The 26,888-nt window shown below is 43.1% G+C and overlaps 1 protein-coding gene across 3 annotated transcripts in view; it reads left to right on the plus strand.

The window, feature by feature from the left end:
- SLC16A14 (solute carrier family 16 member 14) overlaps positions 1-26,888 on the plus strand; it is a 170,629-nt gene that overhangs the window by 73,712 nt on the left and 70,029 nt on the right. For all 3 annotated transcript variants that reach the window (XM_085634974.1, XM_085634975.1, XM_085634977.1), the window contains exon 2: positions 18,349-18,626. In XM_085634974.1, the coding sequence (XP_085491100.1) occupies positions 18,365-18,626 (262 nt within the window). In that variant the 5' untranslated portion in view covers positions 18,349-18,364. The remainder of the gene's footprint in view (positions 1-18,348; positions 18,627-26,888) is intronic.

Raw genomic sequence — 26,888 nt, forward strand, 5'->3', positions numbered from 1 at the left:
AATTTGCAATTCAGACGCAAATTTCAAATCAGAAAGCCCCAGGTAATAAACCCAGGGTTAACAGAGAGTAGATTTACAATTATCAAAGAGGCTTGAATGGATCTCTATTAAGAAATGGCTCAGAAGACATTTCTGACAAGATTTAAGTCCAGTTCAGCTAATGACGTCATCTGCTATCTAACTTCATGTGGTCTTAAACCTTAAAACATTGATTGTCTTCCCTGCAGTTACTAAATCAAATTGAACTGTAGATCTGAATATCTCACAACGCCCATCTCTGTGCTGTGGTCGAGCCTGAAAGTAAAATGAAGACACAAAATTGACTCATACCTCAAGGTAACTAAAGTGTGTTTTTCACAATTAAGTATGAACAAAAAAAGATGTATATCATTAAGAAAGGTGTTTTCAGGCAGTTCCTTTTCAACTGGGAATTTCGTTTTTGAAAACAAAGGTATTGTGCTCTCTCCAACACTCATGTTTTGCCCTGTGGATGGTGTTGAATCACTAAACCCAAGTTTTGAAGCAAGGTGTTATCTTTCATCAGAACAGTGAACCATTAAGAGGCTGTTGCATTAAATGTTTTTGGCAGCACCTGGCAACCATAAGTGCAAACATGGGTATTCTGTTGTGTCATCATCATGCGTCATTGTCACCGATGTTTGCACTCACTCAGACGCAGATTCAATTAGTCACACTATTGAACATATGTTTTGCACCTAGCGGAAAAACACTTCATAATTAGTCATGCCCAAATTTCACCTCCATGTACATTTTTCAACCAAATTCAACTGAAACATGTTTTTTCACCATTATTTTCTGACCACCGGCGCATTTTAGTTTAGATTCTCTCGACACGTTAATCTTGTTCTGTTTCCAAATCATACTATATGGTTCCACTTTCATGAAGCAGAACCACTGGCTTTTGCGATTTTGTGTTTCATTTATACTTTTTTCATTTTTAGATTTGACGTGGAGTGGCGCTTGCACCATTCATGGCAAGAACATAGTATTCTATAGATATTTCAAGGAACTATGGTTCAGCCTTTTTCAGCCATTGGCTTCGTTGACTCATGAACCTTCAGTATAGGCTTGGCACATTGTCAATCACATCTTGGATCAGCCCAAAGGAGTATTTCAGTATTACCTTCCTTTTTGTTGGCTATTTCGACGTATCTTTCTGCCTCCATTGAAGGGTATGAGGAACCATGTTACATATGAAAAATACACTGTCATCACACATTTAAATCTTTATCTCATGTTATGTTATGAAATATTTATAAAGTGCAACGTTTACCCGAAGGAATCTTGGCAGTGTTTCAGCATTAAAGAAAGATGGTTAGTTATTGAAATTGAAGATACTAGTTGTTGAAAAGCCAAGTTTTTAAAGCTTTCCTGAAAGGCCAGTGTTCAGGAATAGATATGATGTGGATTTGGAAGTGAGTTCCACAGCTTCATGGCATTGCATACAAAGCCTCGCCCTCCCTAGGAGGCAAGTCTGTAGCTAGAGATTATTCGAATTTTTGCTTTCCTTGAGTGCAGTTGTCTGGAAGGGCAGTACCATTTGAAGCATTGCTGAAGGTATTCAGGGCCTCTCCTGTGTAGAGCCTTACAGGTGATGTAAAGGGCTTTAAAGGAAATTCTTTGGAAAAGCGGGAGTCAGTGGATCTTGTCTAGTGGAATTGTTTTTGGGAATACCTAAAAACATGTGAACAGCAGTATTCTGCATGACTGTTGTTCAGAAGTTGTTTTTGAGTATTCAGGTAGAGACCATTGCATTAATCAAGTTTGGACAGGATGAGATAAGTGACAACAACTTTCCGTAACTCCTCTGGAAGATAAGGTAAAATGTTCTTCACCACTTACTTACTTGGTTGCCGTAAACAAGTTTATTGTTAACCTGGGTTCCTACATTTTTAGCTTTATCAACTGGGAGTGGAAGAGTGGCCATTTCCTGTGGGCAACAGCTAGGAGACCAAAAAGAGGTGTCTTTACCAAAAAGGACCGTCCACCACAGTTTTTCAAGAGTTTAGCTTAAGGCAGTTTAAGCTCATCTAGTCATTGATTGCAGAGTGGGCAGTGATCTGACATAAATGTTGAATAATGTTGGGTTAAGAGAAGAGCCCTGTGGGACTCTGCAAGGCAGAGAAAAAGGGTTTGAGGGAAATGAGCCAAAGGTTACAGTTTGTTCTCTATCCTTAAGAAAGGAGCTAAGTAAGGCAAAGGCTTTCACTTTAATAACAATTTCTGCTAGACTGTCCACCACCAAATTGTGGTTGACGGTATCAAAAGCCGCTGAGAGATTGAGCAGAATCAAGGCTGCTTTCCCTCCAATGTCTAGTGTGGCTCTTATTTGTTCTGTAGCTGAATACAGAGCCGTCTCAGTGCTATGTTTCCTTCTGAACCCATATTGTGTGGGATCTAAGATTTGATTAGCTTGAAGGTATGTTGAGAATTGAAGGTTTATGGGGATTTGGCTCAGTAAATACGTTGTGCAGATTGCTCCTTATCAAGAGGGGCAATGTGAGTTAGGCATTTAAGAAAAGCTGAAGAAGGGGCACTGTTTGTTTTCTATAGTTGTTGTCCTGGCATGAGCAGTAAAAATGCTAAAAGATTGTTTCTACTTTATTGAGAAAGGCTTTAGTGTATTACAGAAGGCCTGTGTTGGTTCAATAGTTGTAGTGTTAGGGGGGTGGCCAAGTTGGTCCCAGTTGGAACAACTCTTTTATTGAATTTTAGCCAATTCGATTTTAGTTGAGAAATATTGTGTTTTTCTTCTTCTATAGCTTGTTTACATTCTGAGAGGTATATCTTGTATTTATCTTTCTCCAGATTGCTGCAGTTGGCTCTCCATTGGTGTTCTTGCCTTCTACATTTTAATCTTAGTGATTTAAGTTTTCTTGTAAACCAGGGTGCGGACAGCTTCCCATTGGTTTGTTTTTGCTGTTTTATTGGGGCAAAAGAGGATATGGTAGTGGTGAGCCAATTAGAGTAGTTTAAGGGACAATTCATCAGGATCACCAATGGTAGGTGGTGTGTGATCTGTTAGTCGAAAAGGAATTGCTCAGCTTGAATCTGGTGCTAAGCTCTATTGTATTTTTAATTGTTTAAAGGTCTTATGTTGGGTGAGTTTTCCAAGATTTTTCTCTCAAATAGAATGGCACTGTGATCAGACCATGGTAAAGAGAGAGATTTCCGGACCATCAAGGTGAGGTTGTTAGGAACAACTTCCATCAAGGGTATGGCCTGCTAAATGGGTGGGGTAGTCCACCTTGTGAGTAAGGCCAACATTAGGGCTGCTATATCTTTATCATTATATGTCTCTAGATGAAAATTTATGTCGCCTATTAAAATAAACTCTGGGTGCTGGAGGCAAAGTTCGAGAATTCATTCAATGTATACCCAAATCACATTTCCTGCTGTGCGCTGCAGTAGAAATTTCAGCGATCAAGTGCCAGGGCCAGACTTACTGGCTTTGGAAAACCTTTTATATATTTCATTTAGTACAGACTCAGCAACAAAGAGCAAACAGTCTCTCTGCAGAGGCAATTTTCATTGCAGCAGGTGCATCTAGATCATGAGCAGTTTTACAAAGAAACATCTTTGTGTAGTGTTCAGTTAACTTTGTATCACCAAAATCACGATATGATCGGGAGAATCATATAATTTGAAATGCTCTAGATAGTAGGCTGTACTGTTGTTGTTTTTCCACATACATACATTACAAACATTTGCACATTGTTACATTAACCTACACATTTTCTCAAAGAAGGCACAAGAAGATATAGTGATTTGCCCCGGGCGACACAACAGTTTTCGGCCTACTTCCAAATCCACGATAAGAACCGAGGTGCTTGCCTTCTAAGATCAGCAACTTTGCTACAAATTGGAACATACCCATTACATCTTCACACCAAGAAGAGTGTTAATCTTTACATATTAACCAGCTGCCTCCTGTCCTTTTCCACACCAAAAATGTTGGTCTTAGTTAAACTCTTCAAGAACATCTGCCTGCATGAAGGCAGAAACAAATAGTGCCAAGATGCTGGTTACTTAGTCTTAGAAGAAGTCATTGTTTCTCTACCTTCATTCAGAAGAAGGGTAAAAGGGCAAATCACTAAGGGGCTTATTTACAAGCCCCTTGCGCCACCGCTGCATCACTTTTAATATGGGAAAACGTTACGTACCAGTGGCACAATGAGATTCTAAATAGGCCCCTAAATGTTTAATTAACATTAGGTTTGTATAGTTACATACAAATATAAAAAGAAAATCAATTGTATAATGAAAAGGTACGAGGAATTAAAATGAAGTGGCTCAAATAACAAGACAAAAGGTAAAAAATCCTGCTAAAAAGAATTCAATTTAGAAGATAATGCAGTTCCATGAATTATATATGTATGAAGTGCTAGTTATAAAGCACAAAACTAGCTATGGTGCAAATGCGTACTGTGTTATCAGTCAATCAATCAATAAATAAAATCTTTATTTGGTCAGAAATATGACCATAAAAACACATTTGTTAAAATTACATACAGAAGTCTCAGAATATCAAAATCAGGGCAAATCAATTACTGGTTCAAAACATATGTCGCCTAACAATGCCCTCCACGACACCAGACCAGCATACCTGAACAGCCGACTCAGTTTCCACGCACCCCAAAGGACCCTACCATCAGCTCAGCTCTCCTACGCAGTGGTCCCCCGCACCAGAAAGACCAGATCGGGAAGCCGCTCCTTCTTCTTCCTTGCGGCCAGAGCCTGGAACACCCTTCCGCTCCCCCTCAGACGGATAACATCGTTCCTCAAATTTGCAAGAAACCTCAAAACCTGGCTCTTCGACAGACCCCTCCTTGATGGACTGGATCCTGCGCCCCCAGCGCCTTGAGACGGTTACGAGTGAGTAGTCGCGCTTAACAAACGCCTGATTGATAGATTGAACAATCATCACCACAAATCATAATGCATATTTTTTCCTTAAATGTAGTGCCTGAGTACTAAAATTCAGGATTGTAACACAAATTATTAGGGTTTCAATTCACTGTACAAAAAACAAACCCTCTTGATGTGTATTAAACGATTTTCCACTTAGAATGGGGCGAAGGAAAAGCAACCTAAAAGAGGAATTCAGAGTACAAAATAACATAAAGTTCTTGGTTGACTGGGGGGAAACTCCATCACAAGGACAGCATGGCAATGAAGCAAACCAACCCCTTTGACAGGGAAACCCCCTAAAAAATGGATCATATTCACTCTGAACCGTGTTAAATAAAACCAATATACTGGGGCTTTTATCCACAGTAAATAAGGCTCTATGCTATTGGTTGCTATGAGAGGTATTTAAGATTTAGCTGTTACCTTATCAAGTAGATCCATAAGTCTCAGCTTTTCTCTGTGTGCAAAATACTTTTCCATTATCAGCTTCTTTGAAGATGAACGAATATTATCTGTGGTCTCAAAGAAGCTACTCAGTCTTAGGTCTCGAAGAGTGTTTTTGGCATAGTTAATCCAAGGGATAGCTAGCGTAGTACCTTGACTCTGGAAAAAAACCTCCACTATGCTGCGAGTGAGACTTAATTCGAGTGTGGACCAAATTGTGACCCACAACAGATTTGAATCCAGACCCACCAGGTCTTTGAAAAACCTATGCCTAATTTGTTATGGGAGATGAAGCTCGTGGTAAGTCTAGGGAGTCATAAGAGCCTATTTACTAACCTGTTCTCTACCAGTGGTAAAGGCTTTGCAGGTGTATGCCCCGAAAAGTGTGTTCCATAGACGGCAAAAGATAAGCATTTGCTTTTATAAAGCATGGTCATTTTTTGGGGGTCTTATGTCCTAGTTTCCTAGCAAACCTAAATAGTGTTTCGCAAACAGCCTCTATTTAATGGGGCCTCAGAGTTTTTAAGCATTCTCATCTCATATTCGAGATGAATACGATACCCAGATAGCTAAAATTATTTGTTGTCATTGTAGGAGTTTATCCAATTATAAACTTTCTTGAGCAGGTCTTCATAGGGTTACAAGTTAAAATATAGGATTTATTATGATTAATCTGGAATTTCAACCCCTGCATAAAACTTTGAAACCCATATAAAAAAGCTTGGAGTCCTTTTGCAGTTCGAGCTTAAAGGACTGCATACTTCGCGTACAAGAGAATGGGGACCAGACGCAAACCTATTTTGGGAATGTCAGGGGTACAAGATCTCAAAGAGATGTCTAGAGCAATAATATAAAAGGGGGAAATCTAAATCTAAATCAATCAAACATTTGTAGGGCACACTACTCACCCGTGAGGGTCTCAAGGCGCGAAGGAGGGGGGGTGCTGCTACTGCTCGAACAGCCAGGTCTTGAGAAGTCTCCTGAAGGTCAGCTGGTCCTGGGTCTGTCGAAGGTGGATGGGGAGGGTGTCCCATGTCTTGGCGGCGAGGCGGGAGAATAATCTGCCACCTGTGGTCGTTCGGTGGATGCATGGAATGGTGGCGAAGGTGAGGTCAGCGGAGCAAAGCTGGTGGTTCGGGTGTAGAAGGTGAGTTGTTTGTTGGGGTATGCTGGTCCGGCGTTGTAGAGTACTTTGTGAGCGTGGGTGAGGAGCCTGAAGGTGATCCTCTTGTTGACGGGGAGCCAGTGCAGGTCTCTCAGGTGGGCAGTGATGTGGCTGTGGCGGGGGATGTTGAGGATAAGGCGTGCGGAGGCGTTCTGCATGCGTTGAAGTCTTTTCTGGAGTTTGGCCATGGCTCCCACGTAGCGGGCGTTGTCGTAGTCCAGCCTGCTACTGACGAGGGCCTGGGTGACCCTCCTTCTGGTTCTGGTGGGGATGCATCTGTAGATCTTGTGAAGCATGCGGAGGGTGTTGAAGCAGGAGGAGGAGACGACATTGACTTGCTGGGTCATTGAGAGTGATGAGTCCAGGATGAACCCCTTGTTGCGTGAGTGGTCGTGGGAGTTGAGGCAGCTCCCAGCACGGCCGGCCACCAGGAGTTGTCCCAGGCGGATGGGGCGGAGCCGAGGATGAGGACCTCCATCTTGTCTGAGTTTAGGCTGTGTTGCCTGTTTTAATGGGAGAATTGTGCATTTATTCCAATTGATTGCAATTCCCAATAGCGCTTTAAATAAGGTGGACTCTCAGGTGACCGGGCTGATGTTTTGTTTTAAGTTGAATAGATACAGCATGATATCATCAGCATAGAGAGACACTATCATATTTTGTGGGGAAATATCTGCTTTTATTTACAGGGTACACACACCATGATTATAAATCAAAGGTTAGAATGTTCATGAAAATTATATAATTTCAACATTCTATATTGCTGACATGTTTCAGACTCAAGGTCTGCCCATGTACACTAATCAGCTTTAATCTGGGCTTCTCTACCTTCCTGCCAAGAGTTAAATAGCTCCCTGAATCTGTCCAGAAAAAAGATTGTCTACGAGCTCTCACTTCAAGCCTTAGGGGTAGGAAGGGTTGAAGAGATTGAGCTGCAGTCTCCTAAATTCCCAGGTGCAAGATGTCATGACAAGCATGCTGCATGGCCTAAAGTGGCGCTCCCCCATTCCTCAAGCCCCGGTTCTAGCTGGGGAGCTTGCGTCTCAATGTCAGTAGTACTGGGGCAAACAAGACCGGAGTCCATCAGGTGCAATTGTCAAGTGGCTGCATCAATCAGAGGTTTCACAGTATTTCATGTAGAAAACTTATTTTAAGCTTGTAAGATCATTGGGCAACTATTGGTTACCTCAGTCAATGTTGCTCGAACCCCCCTCTAGGATAGAAGTCCCAAGGAGTGACACAGACAGCCTTTGAGTTTTTGATGAGTTCCTGCTCAAAAGGGCAGCGTTTTGAGGAGTCGGGTAAATGTAGGGCCTGTTGCGATGCATGATCTTAAGGTGCCCCGGGTACAGCATTGCGTATTGTATTCTAGCTTGGCAAAGTTTTCACTTCAAGAAGCCATATTGCCTGTGTTTGTTGTCTCAGGTTTACCTTAAGACCCACAAGTTGTTGCACAATGATCTTGCTCCAAGTGCTCGTTCTTCACTTTTATGACATTTCACACTTTACTGATGTAAACTTGGTCTTTCATCATAGGCAGCTGTGTTGTACTCAAGAGTGGACATTCTACTTTTAGCTGTACTAATCTGTTTTCTTGGATGCTGAGATCAGTGATTAGCTTGTCCCCTCTGGAGTAAAACACGTCACTCTTTTTACCTATAGAAGTCAGGCTTTGCTGGATATGCACTAGGTACGACATCATGTCATCATCATCCAATTCTGCGGTGGCTCGCTGAGAGAATAAAGCTTGTTGTGATGTGTGAGCTATTCCTGTCTTCTTGGGTTCAAAGTGAAGTTTAGCTTGCATAGTGTCTCCCTTCCCCATCATGCATACAAGGGTGTAGGCAGTTGGGCCCTGCCTAGAGCCCCCCATTCCCAGCACAGTGAGGAAGTATGATCGTTGGGGATGCTGTGGCTGCTGGGGGTGCTCAGCTATGATGAGAGGCTTATTGCCTTACAGTATATATGCCACAGATCTCACCATTCTCAATGCGGTCCACTCCTCTGCAGCTCACACCCACATTACTAGGGCAAGGGACTGGACACCTGGAAGAATGCTAAACGATTAATACATTGGGATCCACATCCACTTTTACTCCTGACACTGAAGGTCCAGCAGGCTCCCCCCCCAGGTTAGTCCCAGTAGCATGTCATAGTAGGCAATCAATTTTCTGTATAGTGTCTCTACATAGCACAGGCTTAACTCAGACTTCACCAGGATGTATGTCCCTCAGTGGTGAGCATCAGCAACAGGCCTTTATGAGGGCAGCCACGTCCTGACCCAAGACACTCGGGAGCAACACAAGATCGTGTCACTAGTGGTCGGTACTTTCAAGGGGAGCCTTTTCCTCTCTGCATATCCCCCAGTACCCCGAAGCTTGAGCAGGCACCTCTCCAATCCCCAGGGCACTCACCTGTCTCCATTGACCTGCTTGTATATCCTCCTCAATGCCTGCTTTTCCATGCTGCTACCTGCCGTCACTACAGAGGTGACAAAGTGGGACCTCCCAGCCTTTTTACTTGGAATCCCATCCATGAAGCCAGGCCAAGGTAGGCCGCACCAACTGACACAGCAGTTACCGCACCACCATTACCAGAGGTCATCATCCAGGTCAGTGCGCCAAATTCAGAGTGTGGCAGAGTCCGCAATATTGGACCTAGCCAAGTTGGCTGTCATATTCTGCAACTCTTATTTATTATTCCTTACCATTCAATGTAATTCCCTCATTCATCAGCTTTTACTCCTTATTGTTTACTCCTCATTTCCCATCTCTCACTCCTCAAACTTCCTCTCATATTCCTTATAAGTTACTAAACAATCCTCGTCCCTCACTCCTCATTCCTAACAATGTCATCCATTACCCCATATCACTTATTCATCATCCAATCACTCCTGTCAGATCCCTCATTTTGAATCTCTCTCTTCTTATTCCGTACTCCACAGCACCCACTCCTGCACTCCACATCACCCACTCCTCATTTTTTATGTCTTGCTACTCATCCATTACTTCTCATATTACTCCTTATCCTTCTTACCTCATTCCTTATACCTCACTCATCAATCCTCAGCTCTCACTCCTGATTACTCACCCCTAAGTTCTCAGCCTTCCCCCTCATTCATTTCTTTCATGGTTAACTCATGTCTCACCTTAATTCTTAGCCATCAGCCCTTATCCTTCCACATCCTTTACTCCTCATGTATCCCCTCTCACTCCTTAACACTCACTCACCATTCCATATCTATTACTCATCCTACCTCTCTCTTGACTTCTCATTCCTCAGCTCTTCCCTTCTTCTTCACTCTTCATTCTTTACTTCTCTTCTGTCATGCTTAGGGTCTAACTTACATGTTGGTAGAGAGGGAACAGTGGTTCCTGTCAATGCCTGAAATGTCCATCAGTAGACATTTTAAAATTTGGCAGTAAGCACCTGTGTCAGGGCGACAGTGTAATTTACACTATTGCCCTGGTAGATTGTGGGCAGACCACCAAAATATAAATGAGGTCCTCAATGCACTTCTTCTGGTCCTCACTTTTTTCCTCACCCCTCCCTCCTCTACCCTCACTCCTCATCCCTCACTATAATTCAGTCATCCTTTATTCTCCATACATAGGTCATCTCTCACCTCTAATCCCTTCATATCCCTCATTCTGCAACACTCAACCCATGTTTTAATGTTTTATGCCTCACCCCTCATCCTGCAGTTGTCTTACCACATCCCCTCATCTTTTATTCAATCTCTTTATTACCCACTCTTCCACTAACTCTCCATCACTTATTTGTCACACTTCATTCCTCACCTCTCGTATTTTTCTTTCCTCATCCCTCAAAGCTCATACTTCCCCCTCTGAGAAATTAGTGAAATGGACAAATGGTGATACCTTAAAATGTTTACCACACTGTCTGTTTTCTCAGTTATCTTTCCTCATTTTGTACCCTCTTGCCCTCACTCCTCTTTCTTTGTTTTCATACTTTTTAAATCAACCATCATTCCTTAATATTATCCATCACTCCTCAGAGCTTAGCCCTAATGTCTGACTCCTCATCCTTCTTTTCTCATTTATTAACTCTCATCCCTCACTTTTAATTACTCCTTTCTGTAGTCTCACTCATCAACTCTCATTTCTCATCTCGTATCTCATCCCTCACTCTCCTTCTCCTTCTCCCTCAGTTCTCATCCGCAATACTCAAGCCTCATCCCTCATTCCTCTATGCTAATTCCTCACTAAATCACCCACTTCCCTCACTCTTTTTAAAAAAAAATCTTTTTATTATAGAACAAAAAGGCAAAATCATAAAAAATAACAACATAAACAACATAAAATAAAGCAATCGTCCAGGAGGATACATTATAAAGAACAAAAAGCCGCAGAGATGTGATCCAAAAATAAATACAGAAAACATTAGCAACGACGTAAAGGCATTACGCGGTCCGTGTCATCTAAAGGGTTTCTCCATCTGCAATGTAGGGGGCACCATCTGCAAATGGGGTACATAGGAGTCCTCTGTACTTGTTCCATGGGCCCCATACGCTCGTCCATTTGCCCGGGCAACCCCTCCCTTCAAACACCACTCTCTCAGCCTGCATGCACCAGTCCATATCCGCTGCCCATTCCATTCTAGGGGGAACGGCACCTCCCTTCCAGGTCCTCGCAACATTCCTCTTTGCTACCATACAGCCCGGAGAGACCCACGTTTGCTCAGACCGATTCAGATCTGTAGCATCCCAGATATGTAGGAGACATAACCTTGGGGTGGGGTCTATTGGTTTTTGGCATATCTGGGACATAAGGGACACAATCGCAATCCAATAGTGCTGAAGGATCTGGCATTCCCCCATTGAGGCAGGAAAGTACCCACCCCACCACAGTTCCGGGGACAAACCGGGAAAGACAGGAATCCCATCTTGACCAAAGCCGTGGAGGTGTAATAAGCTCTGGGTAGCAATTTTAGTTGGATAAGTTTAAACCGGGACCTGATAGCCACCTCCTTGGGCAAAGCCAGGGCCTCCCTCCAATCATCATCCGGTATGTCCCCCAGGTCAGCCACCCACTTCATACGGATTTTATCCATCGATTCTGGAAGATTATTAATTATCTTGTGATATGTTAAGGAAATCGCCTTATCGGGCAGGTAATCGTCTAGGAGCCTATCTTCTAAAGGTGATGAGGCCGGGAGTTCCGAGCCCTTAGGGATGGCCTTGGTGAGTGCCCTACGTACTTGTAAGTAGCAAAAGGTTTCCCCCTCGTGAAGCTGGTATTTGGCATGTAGCTCAGCAAATGGGACCACCGCGCCCTTCCCCCATACATCCCCGACCACGATGAGTCCAATCAGATCCCATTTATCAAAACCGGGCCGAGCCGACAACATCCCGAAGTATTCTAGCAGTGGGGTTACTCGTGTGATTCCACCCTTCCATCCCAATGCCCGATTGAGACTGGTAGAGGTGGGTGTGAACAAAGGTGCGTGTTTTGGCCCGCTGTAAAGTGCCCTCAGATAATTACCCCCTGTCATGTTAAATTGGTCCATTCTGTAAGCTGGGTCAGTGATAGGGCAATGCGCCCAGTGGATAAGGACCATTAGTTGAGATGCCCAATAATACATTTTAAGTGCGGGGAGCGCAATACCTCCGTCATACCAGCTGCATTGGAGTTTGTCTAATGCGATTCGGGGAGTGCCACCATTCCATAACAGAGAACGGACCTCAGAGTCAATTGTGGAGAAGTATTGAGGCGAGACTGGATAGGGTGTATTTTGCAAGGCAGACAAAAACCGAGGGAGTGCCATCATTGTAAAAAGGGCAGCCCGTCCTAATAAGGTGAGAGGCAGCCCCTTCCAGTGTTGCACATCCGCGCAAAGGCGATGTAATAGCGGGAGAACGTTCCTCGCGTGAAAAGAGCCCTGATCCTTTGTAACATAAACACCCAGATAACGGAAGCCCTCCGTGACCACACCGGCCGTACAATCTCGGGGGAGCCGTGGAGAAGCCCCACTAAGCACATATATCAAGGATTTGTCCCAGTTGATAAGATAGCCCGAACATTTCCGAAAGAGGGCTAGAATATGGAGGACAGAATGCAACGAGGACCAGGGATTGCCTAGATATAAAAGAATGTCATCGGCGTATAGGGATATCCTGTCTGACCAATCCGGCGCCCAATCTAATCCACGAATAGACGGATCACCCCAAATCCACACCAATGCGAAGAGCAGCGGTGACAGGGGGCAGCCCTGCCTTGTCCCCTTCCCTAACTCAAAAAACGCCGATCTGCCACCATTGACTGTTAAACGAGCCAGCGGCCTGATATATAATAAACATATCCAAGCCCAAAAACTTGGGCCAAAGCCGTACCACTCCAGGGCGGCAAATAAAAAGGGCCATTCCATCATATCAAACGCCATTTTGGCATCCAGGTACACAATTATCGCGTCCTCTTGTATGGTGGAGGACCTGCCCAGCACCCCGTAAAGGCGGCAGAGATTTAGGGCTCTTTTTTACGTTGGCATAAAGCCGGTCTGGTCCGGGTGGATCAACTTAAGTAAATGGGGCGACAGGCGGAGGGCCAAGAGCCTAGCTAGGATTTTGAATTCTGGATCTAGAAGGGAGATTGGTCGGTAGGAGCCGTATTGGTCCCGTGGTTTTCCTTCTTTGTGTATAACTACAATATTTGCCAGTCGCTGTATCTCAGGCAACCCCCCAAGCTCTACGCTTTCATTGTACATTCGCAGGAGATATGGGGCCAGGACCTGCGAGGTCGCTTTGTACAATTCAATTGGGACACCACTAGGACCCATGGCTTTTCCGGAACACAGCGCCCCTATTGCTTTGGACACCTCCTCAGCGCCAAGAGGAGCATCAAGATCCGCTACATCCTGGGGGTCCAGGCGTGGCAGGGGCAAGGTAGAGAGTAAATCAGCGGCCTCTTCCTGAGTTGAGGTAGATGTGGGAACATACAGGAGTTCAAATTTCCGCAATTCCGCCCCGGTCACTCCGTCTCTCACCATCCGGCGCAACTATCTCGGCAACCCAGCGATTGGCCGCCTCTCATCTATTCCAACCACGCCAGTAGTTTACTAGCTTTATCGCCTGTCTCGTAAATCCTATGTTGTGTCGCGCGGTAGTGTGCCCTAGCTGCCTCACTTGCAAGTGCAAGATATTCCTGCTGCTTTACTGCAAGCCTGTTCCTTTCGATGGCCCGCCACAGCTGCCACCCCGCACCCACGAATCACCATCCTGTACGCCTCCCACAATGTTACGTCGGAGTCTAGGGAGCCATCGTTTTCTGCAAAATAGTCGTACGTGGCCTTTATCAACTTGTCCTGTATGTCTGGAACTCGTAGATACCATGCATTAAGGGCCATCTCTCGATGTGGGCGGGTTGAAGCTCCCCCACCATAGTGTGCTAGGATCGGTGAGTGGTCAGATATGCCCCTCGGTAAGAAGGAGATGTCACCATACATGGAAAGCTGAGGGGCCCGGCAGAAGAGGTAATCAATGCGGGACAGACTCCCATGGACCCCAGAGAGTAAAGTATATTGTCGGTCTAAAGGATGAAGAGTGCACCACACGTCTATCAGACCAAGGGCCTCTAAGAATTCCGAAAGTAATTTCCCCTGTGACTCAGGACGTCGGGTGGCAGACGGTCCATCTCTCCGGCCAAAGCAGCGTTACAATAACCACCCAATAAAAGGGCTCCCTCAGGCAAGTTCAGCAGGTGCGCGCTCAGAGCGGTCAGTGTGGACGAGTGAAGTTTGGGGGGATGTATAAGGAGGTCACATTAAGAGAGCGGCCCTCCCAAGCTCCGGACACTGTAACAAAGTGTCCATCAAGGTAATGTGTGATTTTTTGAACCTGAAAGGGAAAGGAGGACTTTTCATGGATACCCACCCCTCTGACACTTCCCTCACTCTTCACCCCTCATTCCACACTCTTGCCCCTGAGTTCTTACTCTAGAGCGATCCATTACTGCTCACTCATCCTCTCTTCAACAATGACACGGAAACTGAACAAATGATGTTTTCCTAAAATGTCCATCACCCTGACCATGTAGTATATCCTTATCCCTCCCTCCTCATGACACAGTTCTCGATATTCACCCCATATTTCTCACTAATCATGACTCACTGTTCCCTCATTCTTCATCTGTCACTGAAAGATCACAAATCATTCTTCAGTCCTCAGTCCTCACACTTTCTCTCTCATTCTTCTAATCTCTCACTCCTCATCCACCATTACTTACTCACCATCCTTCAAATGTGCAGTACCTTATCCCTTTCAAGACATCCTCATTGCTCACTCCTCATTCCTCAGTCATCAACCATCATACTCCAGCCCTCATCCCTTAAACCTTATCTGGCATACATCAACTTCACAGGCCTTATCTGCCACTCCCTTTCCTCATAACCCATCTTCCATGTCTCACCTCCCTCATTCCTCAGTAGTCACTCCTTATCTCTTGCAGCTCATCACCATGGACGTCATTTGGATGTAGTGAAGGGTTGCAGCTGTGACCTCTGGCTTGCTCCCTTCTACTCCTGCCACTTCCTTTGAGACCCCTGGATGCAGAGGAGGCAAATAAAGTCCATGCTCATCACTCATTCTTCTTCCCACACACTCCCTTCTTTCTTCCTCAGCTGTTATCCCTACTCCCTGATTCTATATCTCCTGTTGTTTATCTATTCTTTTTGCTTTGTGTGATGAGTGAAACTAACAAAAGATGATGCCCTAAAATGTTCATCACCTTGTCTATTTTTAGGACTATCTAATCCCTCACGCCTCATGGCTTTGTTCTTATTCCACATTCCTAATCACTCATCCCTATATCCAATTTCCATTATCCCAATGACTTACTTATCAACCTTCATTCATCACACCCGTCTCCTTAACCCTCACCCCACCTCCCTTCAAAAATTGGAAAAAATACTGTAAAACACTATACCTCACGTAAATAGTGTAGTAGGGTGAATTTACAATTTTTAACATATTTCATTCTTTAAAAAGTCTACACAGTGCTGCAGTAATACCTAGAAATTACTGTGCTACTTACAATTTTTTAAAATATAACAAACATTTAAAGAAAACATACTTGCTAGGTAGAAGCATGGTACTTCCGAAACTTCTTTTAAAAATCTGTGGAAAAGATATTAAAAAATTTCCCTTCCTATTACCACTTTAATAAAATGATAACAGGGACCGAACAAGACAAAAATCTACTGGTTACCTATATCTAGGGCCTTTACCTAGAACACAGCCAAAGTGCATTCAAAACGATATGGCTGCCTTATAATGTTTTAAAGACAGCCATTAGCCAATCATATACTGCCTTTTCCCCGTCATGTCCCAAGCTATACAGTAAAGTTACAGTTATATACTAGGTGTAAATTATATTGCATTACCCTTGTGTAACGCATGGGCAACACAATACTTAAGTAAGATGCACAAAGAAATGCAAGGCCACCATTTGTGGCCCTGCATTGCTTGTTGAATTCATACATTCATTGTTTTGCATCTACATTTCTGCTACGTTTCAACTACATCCATACTCCACTCCACTCTATTCCACTGTATGCCATTCCACTATACATCACTCCACTTTACGGTATTCCACTGTCCGCCACTACAGTGTACACTATTCCACCCTATGCCACTCCACTGTATGGCACTCCACACCACGCCATCCCACTGTACTCCACTCCAATTTACGCTATTCACTGTACGCCACTCCACTCTATGCCACTTCACTGTATGCCGCTCCACTCTGCCACTGCACTCTGCACTAACTTACTGTACGCAACTCCAGTCTGTGCCACTACATTGTATAGTATTCCACTCGACCCCACTCCACTGTACGCTACTCCACTAAATGCTGTTCCACTCCATGCAAATCCACTGTGATTCTTGACACCTCCCTCGCCTTTGACAGGCAGGCCAAGAGGATTATGTGCTCATATTTCTACATTATTAAAAGTTAAAAAAGGTATTTGCTTGTATTCCCGTTGAGCTCCGAGTTGCGGTAGACACTGCACTCATTACAGCACGCCTTGACTACTGTAATGCTCTGTACATAACCATTAATATTTCCACCCTTAATGGACTTCAGACTATTCGGAATGAGATGGCCCAGCTAGTCCTGGACATTCCTAAACAATGGTCGGTCAGAGAGGGCATTTGCTCCCTTCACTGCTGCTGGTCAGAAAGTGTGTGACCTTTAAAGCTCTCTGTTATATTGGTTTCAATGTTTATCACATTAACACTTGACATGTTAATTTTAATGTGGGCCATACAAATTTCAACATATGTTATAATTATTTCAAAACATGTTATATTCACTTTGATGTGTAGCATATTAATTTTGGATAATGCCATATTAATTTTAAAGAGTAACATAATAAATTTAGTATTGTCACATGCATTTTAACCCTTTTTGAATTAATTTCAATGGAGCTCATAATCATTTCAACGCATTTCATATTCATTTTAGCATGTGTCATATTCCTTTCAATGGGTGTTACATTCATATTAAATTTTTTTAAATTCTTTTTAACAAAAGTTGCCTCCATTTTACCACATATAATATTCATGCCAATGTGTATCATACAACTTTCAATGCAAGGCCGATTCATTTTGATAAATATCATGTTAATGTCAACGTTACACATATTCATTTTAGATTCAAATCAAATTCATTTGAATGAAGCTCATATTTATACTGGAACATGTCATACTCATTTTAACTTGTGTCATATTCATCTCAATCAATGATATATTTGTTTCAACAAATGTCATAATCATATTAACAATAAGAATATATAAAATTTACCATGCACCATATCTATTTTAACCTATGTCATATCCATTTCAAAATGTATCATATTAATTTCAATGCATGCCATATTCATTTTGACTAATGCCGTGAGAATTTCAGAGTTGGTCATATTCATTTTATGTCATGTCAAATTAATTTTAATGGGGCTTCTATTAATTTCAACACAAGTTATATTAATTTTAAATGATCTCCTATTCATTTCCGTATATCTCATATTCATTCCAATCTCGGTAATGTTAATTTCAACGCAATTCATAGCCATTGCAACACATGTAATGTTCATTTTAAGGTATATGATATTATTTTCACTGTACAATATATTCTTTTCAGAATATAATACATTCACTGTTGTAGCTGATATTCATTTCATTCTGTCCTATTCATTGCAGCGTGTCAAATTCCTTCGGGCATTTGTCAGTCATTTCAAGAAATGTTCCATTCTTTTTTTTTTGCATATTGTATTTATTTAATTGCTTGCTATATTGTTTACAGTGAGGACTATATTCATTTCAGTATAACTGATAAATATTTCAATATATCTGTTATTCAATTCAGAGTATGTGCTATTCATATTAATCGCTAAGTAGCATATTCACTCCACTATGTTTCCTATTTGTTCTTGTAAAAGTCAGATTCATTCTCCCAGGTATCATAATTATTTTGATGCATATGACATTCATTCTTCTATGCATCATATTCATTGTGTAGCATGCAATGCATTTCAGGAGGTGTCCTATATGGGGATCTGTAATTTTGAAGTGCACGGATTCCCATAGGAACATTACTTAACTGCCTAGCCTTAGTGGTGGAGGCAAAGCACGGGAGAAATGAGAAGAGAACAAAGTTGGTTTGTTTGAGTTGGCCATGCACCCACCCGTCTTTGCAAACATAGAGTTGTTTTTAGAAAAGCAAAATATATGAAAACATCACTTTCATTTTATAGTCTATGTTAAATGTAATCGTCTGCTACTTTTGTTGCAGAATACTATAAGAAAAAATGGGCGCCAACGGTGAAGATATTGATGGTGACTCAGAAGATGACTTAAAAGTTAATTTGAAAAGAGGAAGGCTTAATCCTAGCATTGACCGAGGATGGGCCTGGATGATTGTCCTCTCCTCCTTCCTTATTCATATATTTGTGATGGGCTCACAGATGGCATTAGGAATATTAAACATGGAGTGGCTTGAGGAGTTCAATCAAAGTCGAGGTTTGACAGCGTGGGTTAGCTCCCTCAGCATGGGCATCACGCTGATTGTTGGTGAGTACAACCTTATTTTTTTATTTATGCACAAATGCTTCACTTGTTAGTTCTTCTCTAGTGAATGCATTGAATACAGGGTGCCAACAGACCCTAATTATTTCTGACTATAGTACTACCTAACGTTTTCTTCTAGTAATTCCTGCTATGAGGAACCCATGAGGATGACAGAAGATAACCAGGTATTTTAAGAAATATGAAATTATTAATAGGGCATCTTATCACGTTTAAAAGGGCATTACTATGTTAATGTGTTTTCGCAGATACAAGTCCAAAAATTGCAAAGTGACTAGAGTTTACGTCCCTACAATTACCGCCTATATCTAGATACCATTATACATGGCTCTTTCTATGCGATTTCAGGAGAGACAAGGATCACCCAACTCACAGGGAACCATGGTATAAGTTATATGTAAAAAAACAATGGTACCTGTGGAAGCAATCAGACAGTGACAATAATACTTATAATGATAATATTTGTTGAGCACAATAGCAATCAATAGGGGAAAAGATGCACAAACTCAGAAGAACACTCATAGAGCCCAAAGAGTAAATTACTTTCTTCTTTATAAATTCAAGTAAAAGGTGTAAGGTGTACCAAGTGAAATTTGAACCTATATATATAAGTGGCAAATTGTGACATACTTGAAGGTTTCCACAATACAAAAATGACCATTTAGACAGTATAAAATAATCATTTACAGCCTTCCGTGACAATGATGAAGGCTGAGTATATTGGTTCGTTTTCTAGGCATGTCGATGGCTTTTCAACCTCTCATAGGGTAGGAGGTCTCATCAGGACCTTACAATGAGGGACACCTGAAATCAGATAATGTAGGAAAAAGGGATCAGTGATCTAGGTAGAGCAGAAACGACAATGGTTGAGAAATGGCAGAAGGAGAGACATACTCCATTACCTGAGTTTAGAATGGTACTCTATCAGATAAGTAAGGTGCACACCAGTGAAAAAGTTACTCAGTTTCAAATTACTTCCTTGGGCTCAGCCGAGCGCTTTTTGAGAGGAGACAAAAAATGGTACATGGGGTGTTTAGCTGCCGTGGATAAAGCCAATCTGAGAAACTGTCATGTGTAATATGGAGAAATAAACTCACCCCTGTAAGTGAGGTTTTTTTTCAGCGTTTATTCATTTACACATCTTATGTATAGTAGAATAATCCAAATATGTATAGTCATTCTGAGAAATCAAACGAGAGGTAAAATTAAACAAATGGACCGGTCTATGGTGCTGGTAGTTAGGGACTCAATGCTATCAATATCCACTCTAATAGAGATCTCTTACCGCAAGTGAAGATTGTATAATAGATAGAAATCATCAAGGGACATTTAATGTTGGGTCTGCGGTTGCCAAATAGCTTTGCCGCTCTGACGAGGACTGCTACCGTCTGCCTCCACAGGGATACTGACTTGATTGCAGTGCGCGGCGCATGGTTAAGGTAGCCGATTGTGTCGGCTCACCAGACCAAGCGTGCAATCCAGAATACCGATTCTCTAGGCCATTCTATGATCGGGATTGCCGATCTAGCATTCCATATTGCTCGGTGAGTCGGGTGTTTTTTGTAATAAAGTTGCTTTTATTGAAAGTTATCAGCCAGAGTTAAAATATATTACCTGGCTTATTAAAAGGTAAACGAAAGCTCAGTGAGTAGTTCCTGTGCTTCTGTGTTAGTGACATTAATAATAATAGATTATAAAAGTTTTTGGGTCATACATATCATATCCAGGTGTGCACACAGCAGACTAAGTGCTTGGAGGTTCAAATTTGCTTGAAAATAGAGTGTTCTTATATACATGTTATTGAGCACAAGATCCACTATTACAAATGTTAGTTTGTGGAGTAAAGAACGGAAATGTAGTCCGTGCTGATGGTGGATAGAAAGTAAGGAAGGAATGGAAAGATCAGTTAGTATGCTCTTAAATGGTTAATAAAAATACATGGCCATCTGCACATTTAGCAGACCAGGGAATTTTCTTTGTAGGGATATATAATTTACACATGATGAGAAAGCGGATAGTAAAGAAGGAACAAAAGGAACACTTACAGGGGCGAGTTTATTTATCTATATTACACATGACAGTTTCTCAGATTGGCTTTATCCATCACAGCTAAACACCCCATGTGTCATTGTTTGTCTCCTCTCAAACAGCGCCTGGTTAATTTTTCTCCCTACAACTCATTTTTGTCACTTTTTCATGGGTGTGCACCTTTCTTATCTGATAGAGTTCTGTTCCAAACCCAGGTAATGGAGTATGCCCCTCCTTCTGCCATTTCCCAACCATTGTCGTTCCTACTCTACGTAGACCGCTGATCCCTTTTTCCTACATTATCTGATTTCAGGTGTCCCTCACTGTAAGGTCCTGATAAGACCTCCTACCCTATGAGAGGTCGAAATGCCGTCATCACGGTTATAAAACGAACCAATGAACTCAGCCTTAATTATTGTCAGGGAATGCTGTAAGTGATTATTGTCTACTGTCTAAATGGTCGTTTTGTATTTTGGAAACCTTAAAGTATGTCACAATTTGTCACTTGTATATATAGGCTCTAATTACATTTGGGGCACCTTACACCTTCTTTTACATGAATTTATAAAGAAGAAAGTAATTTACTCGTTGGGCTCTATGAGTGTTCTTCTGAGTTTGTGCATCTTTTTCCCTATCGATTGCCATTGTGCTCAACACATATTATCATTATAAGTATTATTGTTAATCTGATTCTTTCTATGCGAGAGCATCGATATCACAAGCTACCCATATAATGTTTGATTTAATTAGTAGGAGACACTGCTTAAATCAATGTATAAAGTACTATATATTGGGTTCCCGCCTATTTCTTATGTAATTATTTATGCTTTTTGTGATACAATGTGGTATGTTTTGTTAGAATTTAGTTTTGTACTTGACTCCTTAAATAATAAATAATGGATTACGCTGCTCGTTGGGCCCTGCCCCACACAGGAAGGTGTTAACTAGCGCAGGAGCCACGAGGTCTAGGAGGCAGGATATCCTTACCCTGCCCCCTTAGATCTACTTTTATCTTTTTAGGCTTGGGAGCTGAGTCCCGAGTCCTAAGATAGGAGCCACCACATCCTTGTTAATCCGCTGACAGTGAATCAGATCTCCGACTGAGATCTGACGAGTCTGCAGAGCTAGCATATGTACAAAGGTTTTGAGCATGAGTTGCTAAAAAAAACTGAATGGATTTACACCAAATTACAAAAAGTAAGCTTTGTGGACCAAGATCTAGCTTTCTGCCAAATTTGGTGTAAATTTGTTCAGGCGTTTGGGCTGTAGCTATGTATAAGGGTTCCTATGGAAAAATGAATAGGGATGTTTTTGGGACCCTCCCTTTTTCTCAGCCTCTGTTTGAGGGATCACTCCGAAACTTTCCATGCACAAACAAGGCAAAAAACAGCACTTCTTTGCCTAGCTTGTGCTCACTGTGTCACTGGAACCAAGCTGTACCAAGCTGATGAACCCGAACTAGTTGCTAGTATTCCAATTCAGGGATGACCTGGCCTGGCAGTTCAGGCTGGACTGTTCTCATGAGGAGCAGGGTCAAGACTGATTTGCATATGGCTGGGTCCAAACTGCGTTTTTTTGGTGGGCAGAAAATGATGGATTGGGATGCGGCCCAATCGATTGCCAGTGGCTGAGATTAATTCTAGCATTCCATCCATCACCTTGTTGTTTTTGCATTTGCCACCCTAAATGCTCCGGGTATGCCCAGACAAGGGTCCCTGTCTCACTGTGCCACTGGAACCAAGCCATACCTGGCTGAAGAGCACTAACTACGGCGAAACTGGTCCTAGGTTGCCTGTGTTCCAGTTTAGGGAGCACCTGGCCTGGTAGTTCGACCTGGACTGTTCCCATGAGGAGCAGCGTCAAGATTGATTGCAAATGTCTGGGTCCAAACTGAGATGACACGGTTGGCAAAAAATTACAGATTAGGATGTGACTCTGAGTGATTGCCAGTGGCTGAGGTTAATTCAAGCATTACATCCACCACCTTGTTGTTTTTGCACTTACAGTGGGATAGCCTGAAACAAATAAAGACACTTAGGCAAAATTTTCATTTTGACAATATTACATCACGCTAAAACAGTCTACTGGGGGAAAGGAAGAAACTTTGTATTCAGGAGTCCCCCTGCTTTAGTAACTTCAGCCGGTTCACCTATTGGGACATAAAGAGAGACCCTGACACCCACAGTACAGGACGCTAATTCAATCTGTTGGGGGAGAGGAAGAACTTTGTTGCACCTGGAGACTATGTTTCCTGGAATCCTGTGTCCTCTGTAACTCCAGCCTATATTGGGACAGAAAAAAGCCTCTGAATCCCAGAGCGCTGGATGCAAATTCAATCTGCTGTGGAAAATTGATACTTTGTTGGGCTGAGAAGACAACAAGTCTCCCACATTAACATCTCCAGCCCACCTACATGCTGGGACACAAAAAGAGCCCATGACACCCGCAGCATGGGACGAGCCTGGGTGAAGACCAGGCCAATGGCAGGCTCATTCACACCATTCAATCTAGGCAAATGAAGGGCAGGGCCAACCCTTTGGCTTTATTTCTCAACCACTAAGGTATTGTTGTAGTTATACTTTTTTCCTTGCACCATGGCATATTTTACACCAATACAATTTAATGTGAATTTGGCTTCTGACGAAGTCGTTACTGTGCCAACTTACTCACAGGATTAGTTTTCTCAGGGAATTCCAACAGAAGTGCATGCAAAGAGTGCCCACACTTGGTCTCAGACCCTACATTTACAAATCTTAAAGTATTTCTGTCATATTTGTTGGGGGTTAAGAAATTAATGCCATAAATATTAAATGTCATCAAATAATTACCAAGCAGGAATATCATCTGAATCAAAATATACAGATATCACTTTCAAAATAATAACGGCCAGATCTCATTTAGTCGCTGAACCCCCTTCCTCTGCTTGGGTTTGAAAATAGCAGATTCCATTTCATAGATCTAAGATATCAATATCCACCACTCATTATTAGATGGTAGTCATCTTCTGATCCATTGTCGTACAACACATAATCGAGCAGTGATGATAGCAACAGTGACAATCAGGCCAAATATTTAGGAACCGATAGTTGAATACCCAACATGACATTAAGAATAGATAGCTCAATATCAGTGTGAAGATGCTGTATTAAGAAGCCCTCATAATTAGTGCCTCAGTGTTACTTCTGGTGGAAGAAAAGCATGACGTTTCTGAAGGAAACATCCAGGCTATGAGATGTCATTTTCCCTGGATAATGCTTGTTTTTGCTATGGAGTAAACAATGGAGAAGCATGTATTGACTCCCTTTGCAAGTGCTCTGGATTTGTTGCTATTGACTTTGCTAATGCCGGATGATTTAAAAATGCGCCAGTATTGGCAAAGCCAAAAGCGGCAACCAGCCATCTTGGAATTATAGAAAAAAAAGTTTTCATACTTTCAAGATCACCGATACGCTGCATGACACAACATGACAACTCAACACTGCAGACTTTTTGAAAGTGTCAAAAAAATATTTTCATACTTTTAAGGTGACCGGTCCCCACTATTGACTTTGACAATGCTGCCACCTTTTGAAGACATCCGACATTGGCAAAGCCAATAGTGGTAGGCAGCATGGAGCATGGCAGGACATCAGTGAAGGGAGATAAGAAAGTAGCAAGAGCTGCAGGGAATTGCTGCGAGACAACATCGCACGTATGTCCAAGTCTGCCAACAGAAGTCTGGTGTGCTGCAGAGGAGCCATGCATCTCCAGCCTGTAAGGGCAGAGAAAAGGAGGGTATAGTTTGAGAAGTGAGGGAAGACCTCAAGCTAGCTCTGAGTGTACATAACACCGGAAAGAAGCAGTGTAGCAGGTTAGCCGTCCTGCTATCCTGTGCCGCCAGAAGTGTAGTGCACGACATCCACTGGCCAGGCGTGGCCAGAGGGGAGTTGATAAAGGAGTGTGGACTGCACGTGGTCCGGCAGCCAAACTTAGACCCGTGTGTGTGTGTGTGAGACGTCTTGTCACGTCAACCGGGCTGCGACATAGGCCTCACTGAGTCCGTCACCCAGTGGCCTAATGCCCCAGCACATTGGCGACAAGTGCGGGATGCGTGCTCATGCACCTCGGGAGATGCCGTAAATAGCAACTAAAAACCTAGCGCCAGTATCCCAGAAGATGCTGCCCCTATGCATGTATAGCCTCGACAAAGGCCCAGCTGCAGCCGATCATCGCCCCAAAGTGGCCACGGTGCTGCATCAATGCAGACAAGCCCCCTGCAGCGAGAGAGAAGCTGCAACACCACACGGAGAGTGAGCAGCAGGAGACAGAGGGAAAAAAAAGCAGGAAGTGCCCGATCGGAGCCATCATTGTGAGTACCTGCCTATTCCGCATAGCATAAGCCCCCTGCTGCCACAGGCCCAGAGACACAGAAAAGAAAGGGGATCTGATAAGACAAAAGAGACGAAAGTATATAAAACGGAAAATATAACATTAAAGTCAGGGGCACACAAGACGACCTCACTGTCCCCACCAACTGTTGGTCTAAGATAAAGTAGGAAAAACACAAAAACTGTATTAAGAGGTGAGATCAACAACTTCAAAGGCCAAATAAAACACAGTGCTGCACATCATGGCCAATGAAGCGAATCCTGTTCAGGCCCAGCGAGGGAAATGAAACAGCGTTGACAGCCACAGCATACATGCGTCATCTACATCACGGGCTCTGCAATCAAAGCCCTCATTGACCCCGGACATCAGTCAACATAATGGGTGTCCAGCAATACAATCGACTCCAACCAAAACCGTTGCTAAGCCCTTCAAAAACCAAGATCTTCGTATATGGGAGTCTGACACCTCGACCTCTCCAAGGGTGCATGAGCATGCCAGTGCGGTCCAACGATCGCGAAATCACTACCACGTTCCACCTCATCGACAAAGAAGCCAACACCTAAGTGGGAAGCCACACTGCAGACTTGTGTCATTTGCAAGAAACCCCCCGGGTTAGGGTGGCTCAAGTCCCCAATTGTCAAACTGCACATCAGCCCCACATTTCCACCAGTGGCGTAACGTCATCACTGTGTCCCATTCCATCTGCGACCTCTGGTAGAACAAGAGCTCGATAGTCTCGAAAAACAAGGCATGATTGTGAAGGTATCGAAGCCTACACCATGGGTCTCCCCGATGGTAATAGCAGAGAAACCGAAGCAGCCTGGAAAAATACATCTGTGCATTGACATGAGGCCCCCAAACCGGGCCATCACACGAGAATGCCACATCACGCCTACAATGGATGACATTGTAGACCTCAGCGGCTCCATCTGGCTTTCTAAACTAGATCTAAAAGAAGGAGATCACTAGCTACCTCAAGCTGAAAAAAAACAATACATTACAATGTTCAACACCCACCTAGGCTTACGCTGATACATATGCCATATCGTCAGCCGCTGAAGTCTTCCAGAACACCATACGAGAGGTACTGTCTGGGCTGCCTGGCCTCATGAACATCAGTGATGACATTCTTGTTTATTCGCCCATGGCGTCAGAACACCATCATCATCTCCGGGTGACATTGAAGCACCTGTGGGAGCATGGAGTCACTTTACACTGAGATAAGTGCTCATTCTTTCAACCATCCATTGAATTCTTCGGGTACATGTTTAAGCAAGAGGGAATACAAGTGGACCCCTGAAAATCACAGACTATCAAACAAGCACAGATGGTGAAATCTGTCTCTGAAGTACGCAGCTTCCTCAGTATGGCTACTTATTGCAGCAGATTCATTCCAGGACTTGCCACCCTCATAGAGCCCCTCAGACAGACGTTCGGTGGGCATGGGCTTCTAAGGAAGAGGACGCGATCCAGAAGATCAAGGACTCCCTTCTCAACAACAATACTGTGGCGTACTTCAATCTAGCAAAACCCACAGAATTACTAGAAGATGCTAGCCCCGTCAGGCTCGGGTCCAACCTAATCCAGGAACACGAGGCAGGCTGATGAACAATGCTTGCCTTTGCCAGTAATGCCCTGACAAAGACCGAACGCACGTTATGCCCAGATCAAAAGGGATGCAATTAAGTGGGCATGTGGACACTTTCATCTGTATGTGAGGGGTCACCCCTTCAAACTTATCACATACCATCATCCCCTTGTTCCCCTTTTTCGTAGGATGATTCCTCATCCTCGCTGAGGATCAAAACGTGGGCTATCCAGCTACAGCAGTACCAGATGGAAGTAGTTTAC

The sequence above is a fragment of the Triturus cristatus genome, chromosome 11, assembly GCF_964204655.1.
Source record: "Triturus cristatus chromosome 11, aTriCri1.1, whole genome shotgun sequence".
In the NCBI taxonomy this organism is placed as follows: Eukaryota; Metazoa; Chordata; class Amphibia; order Caudata; family Salamandridae; genus Triturus; species Triturus cristatus.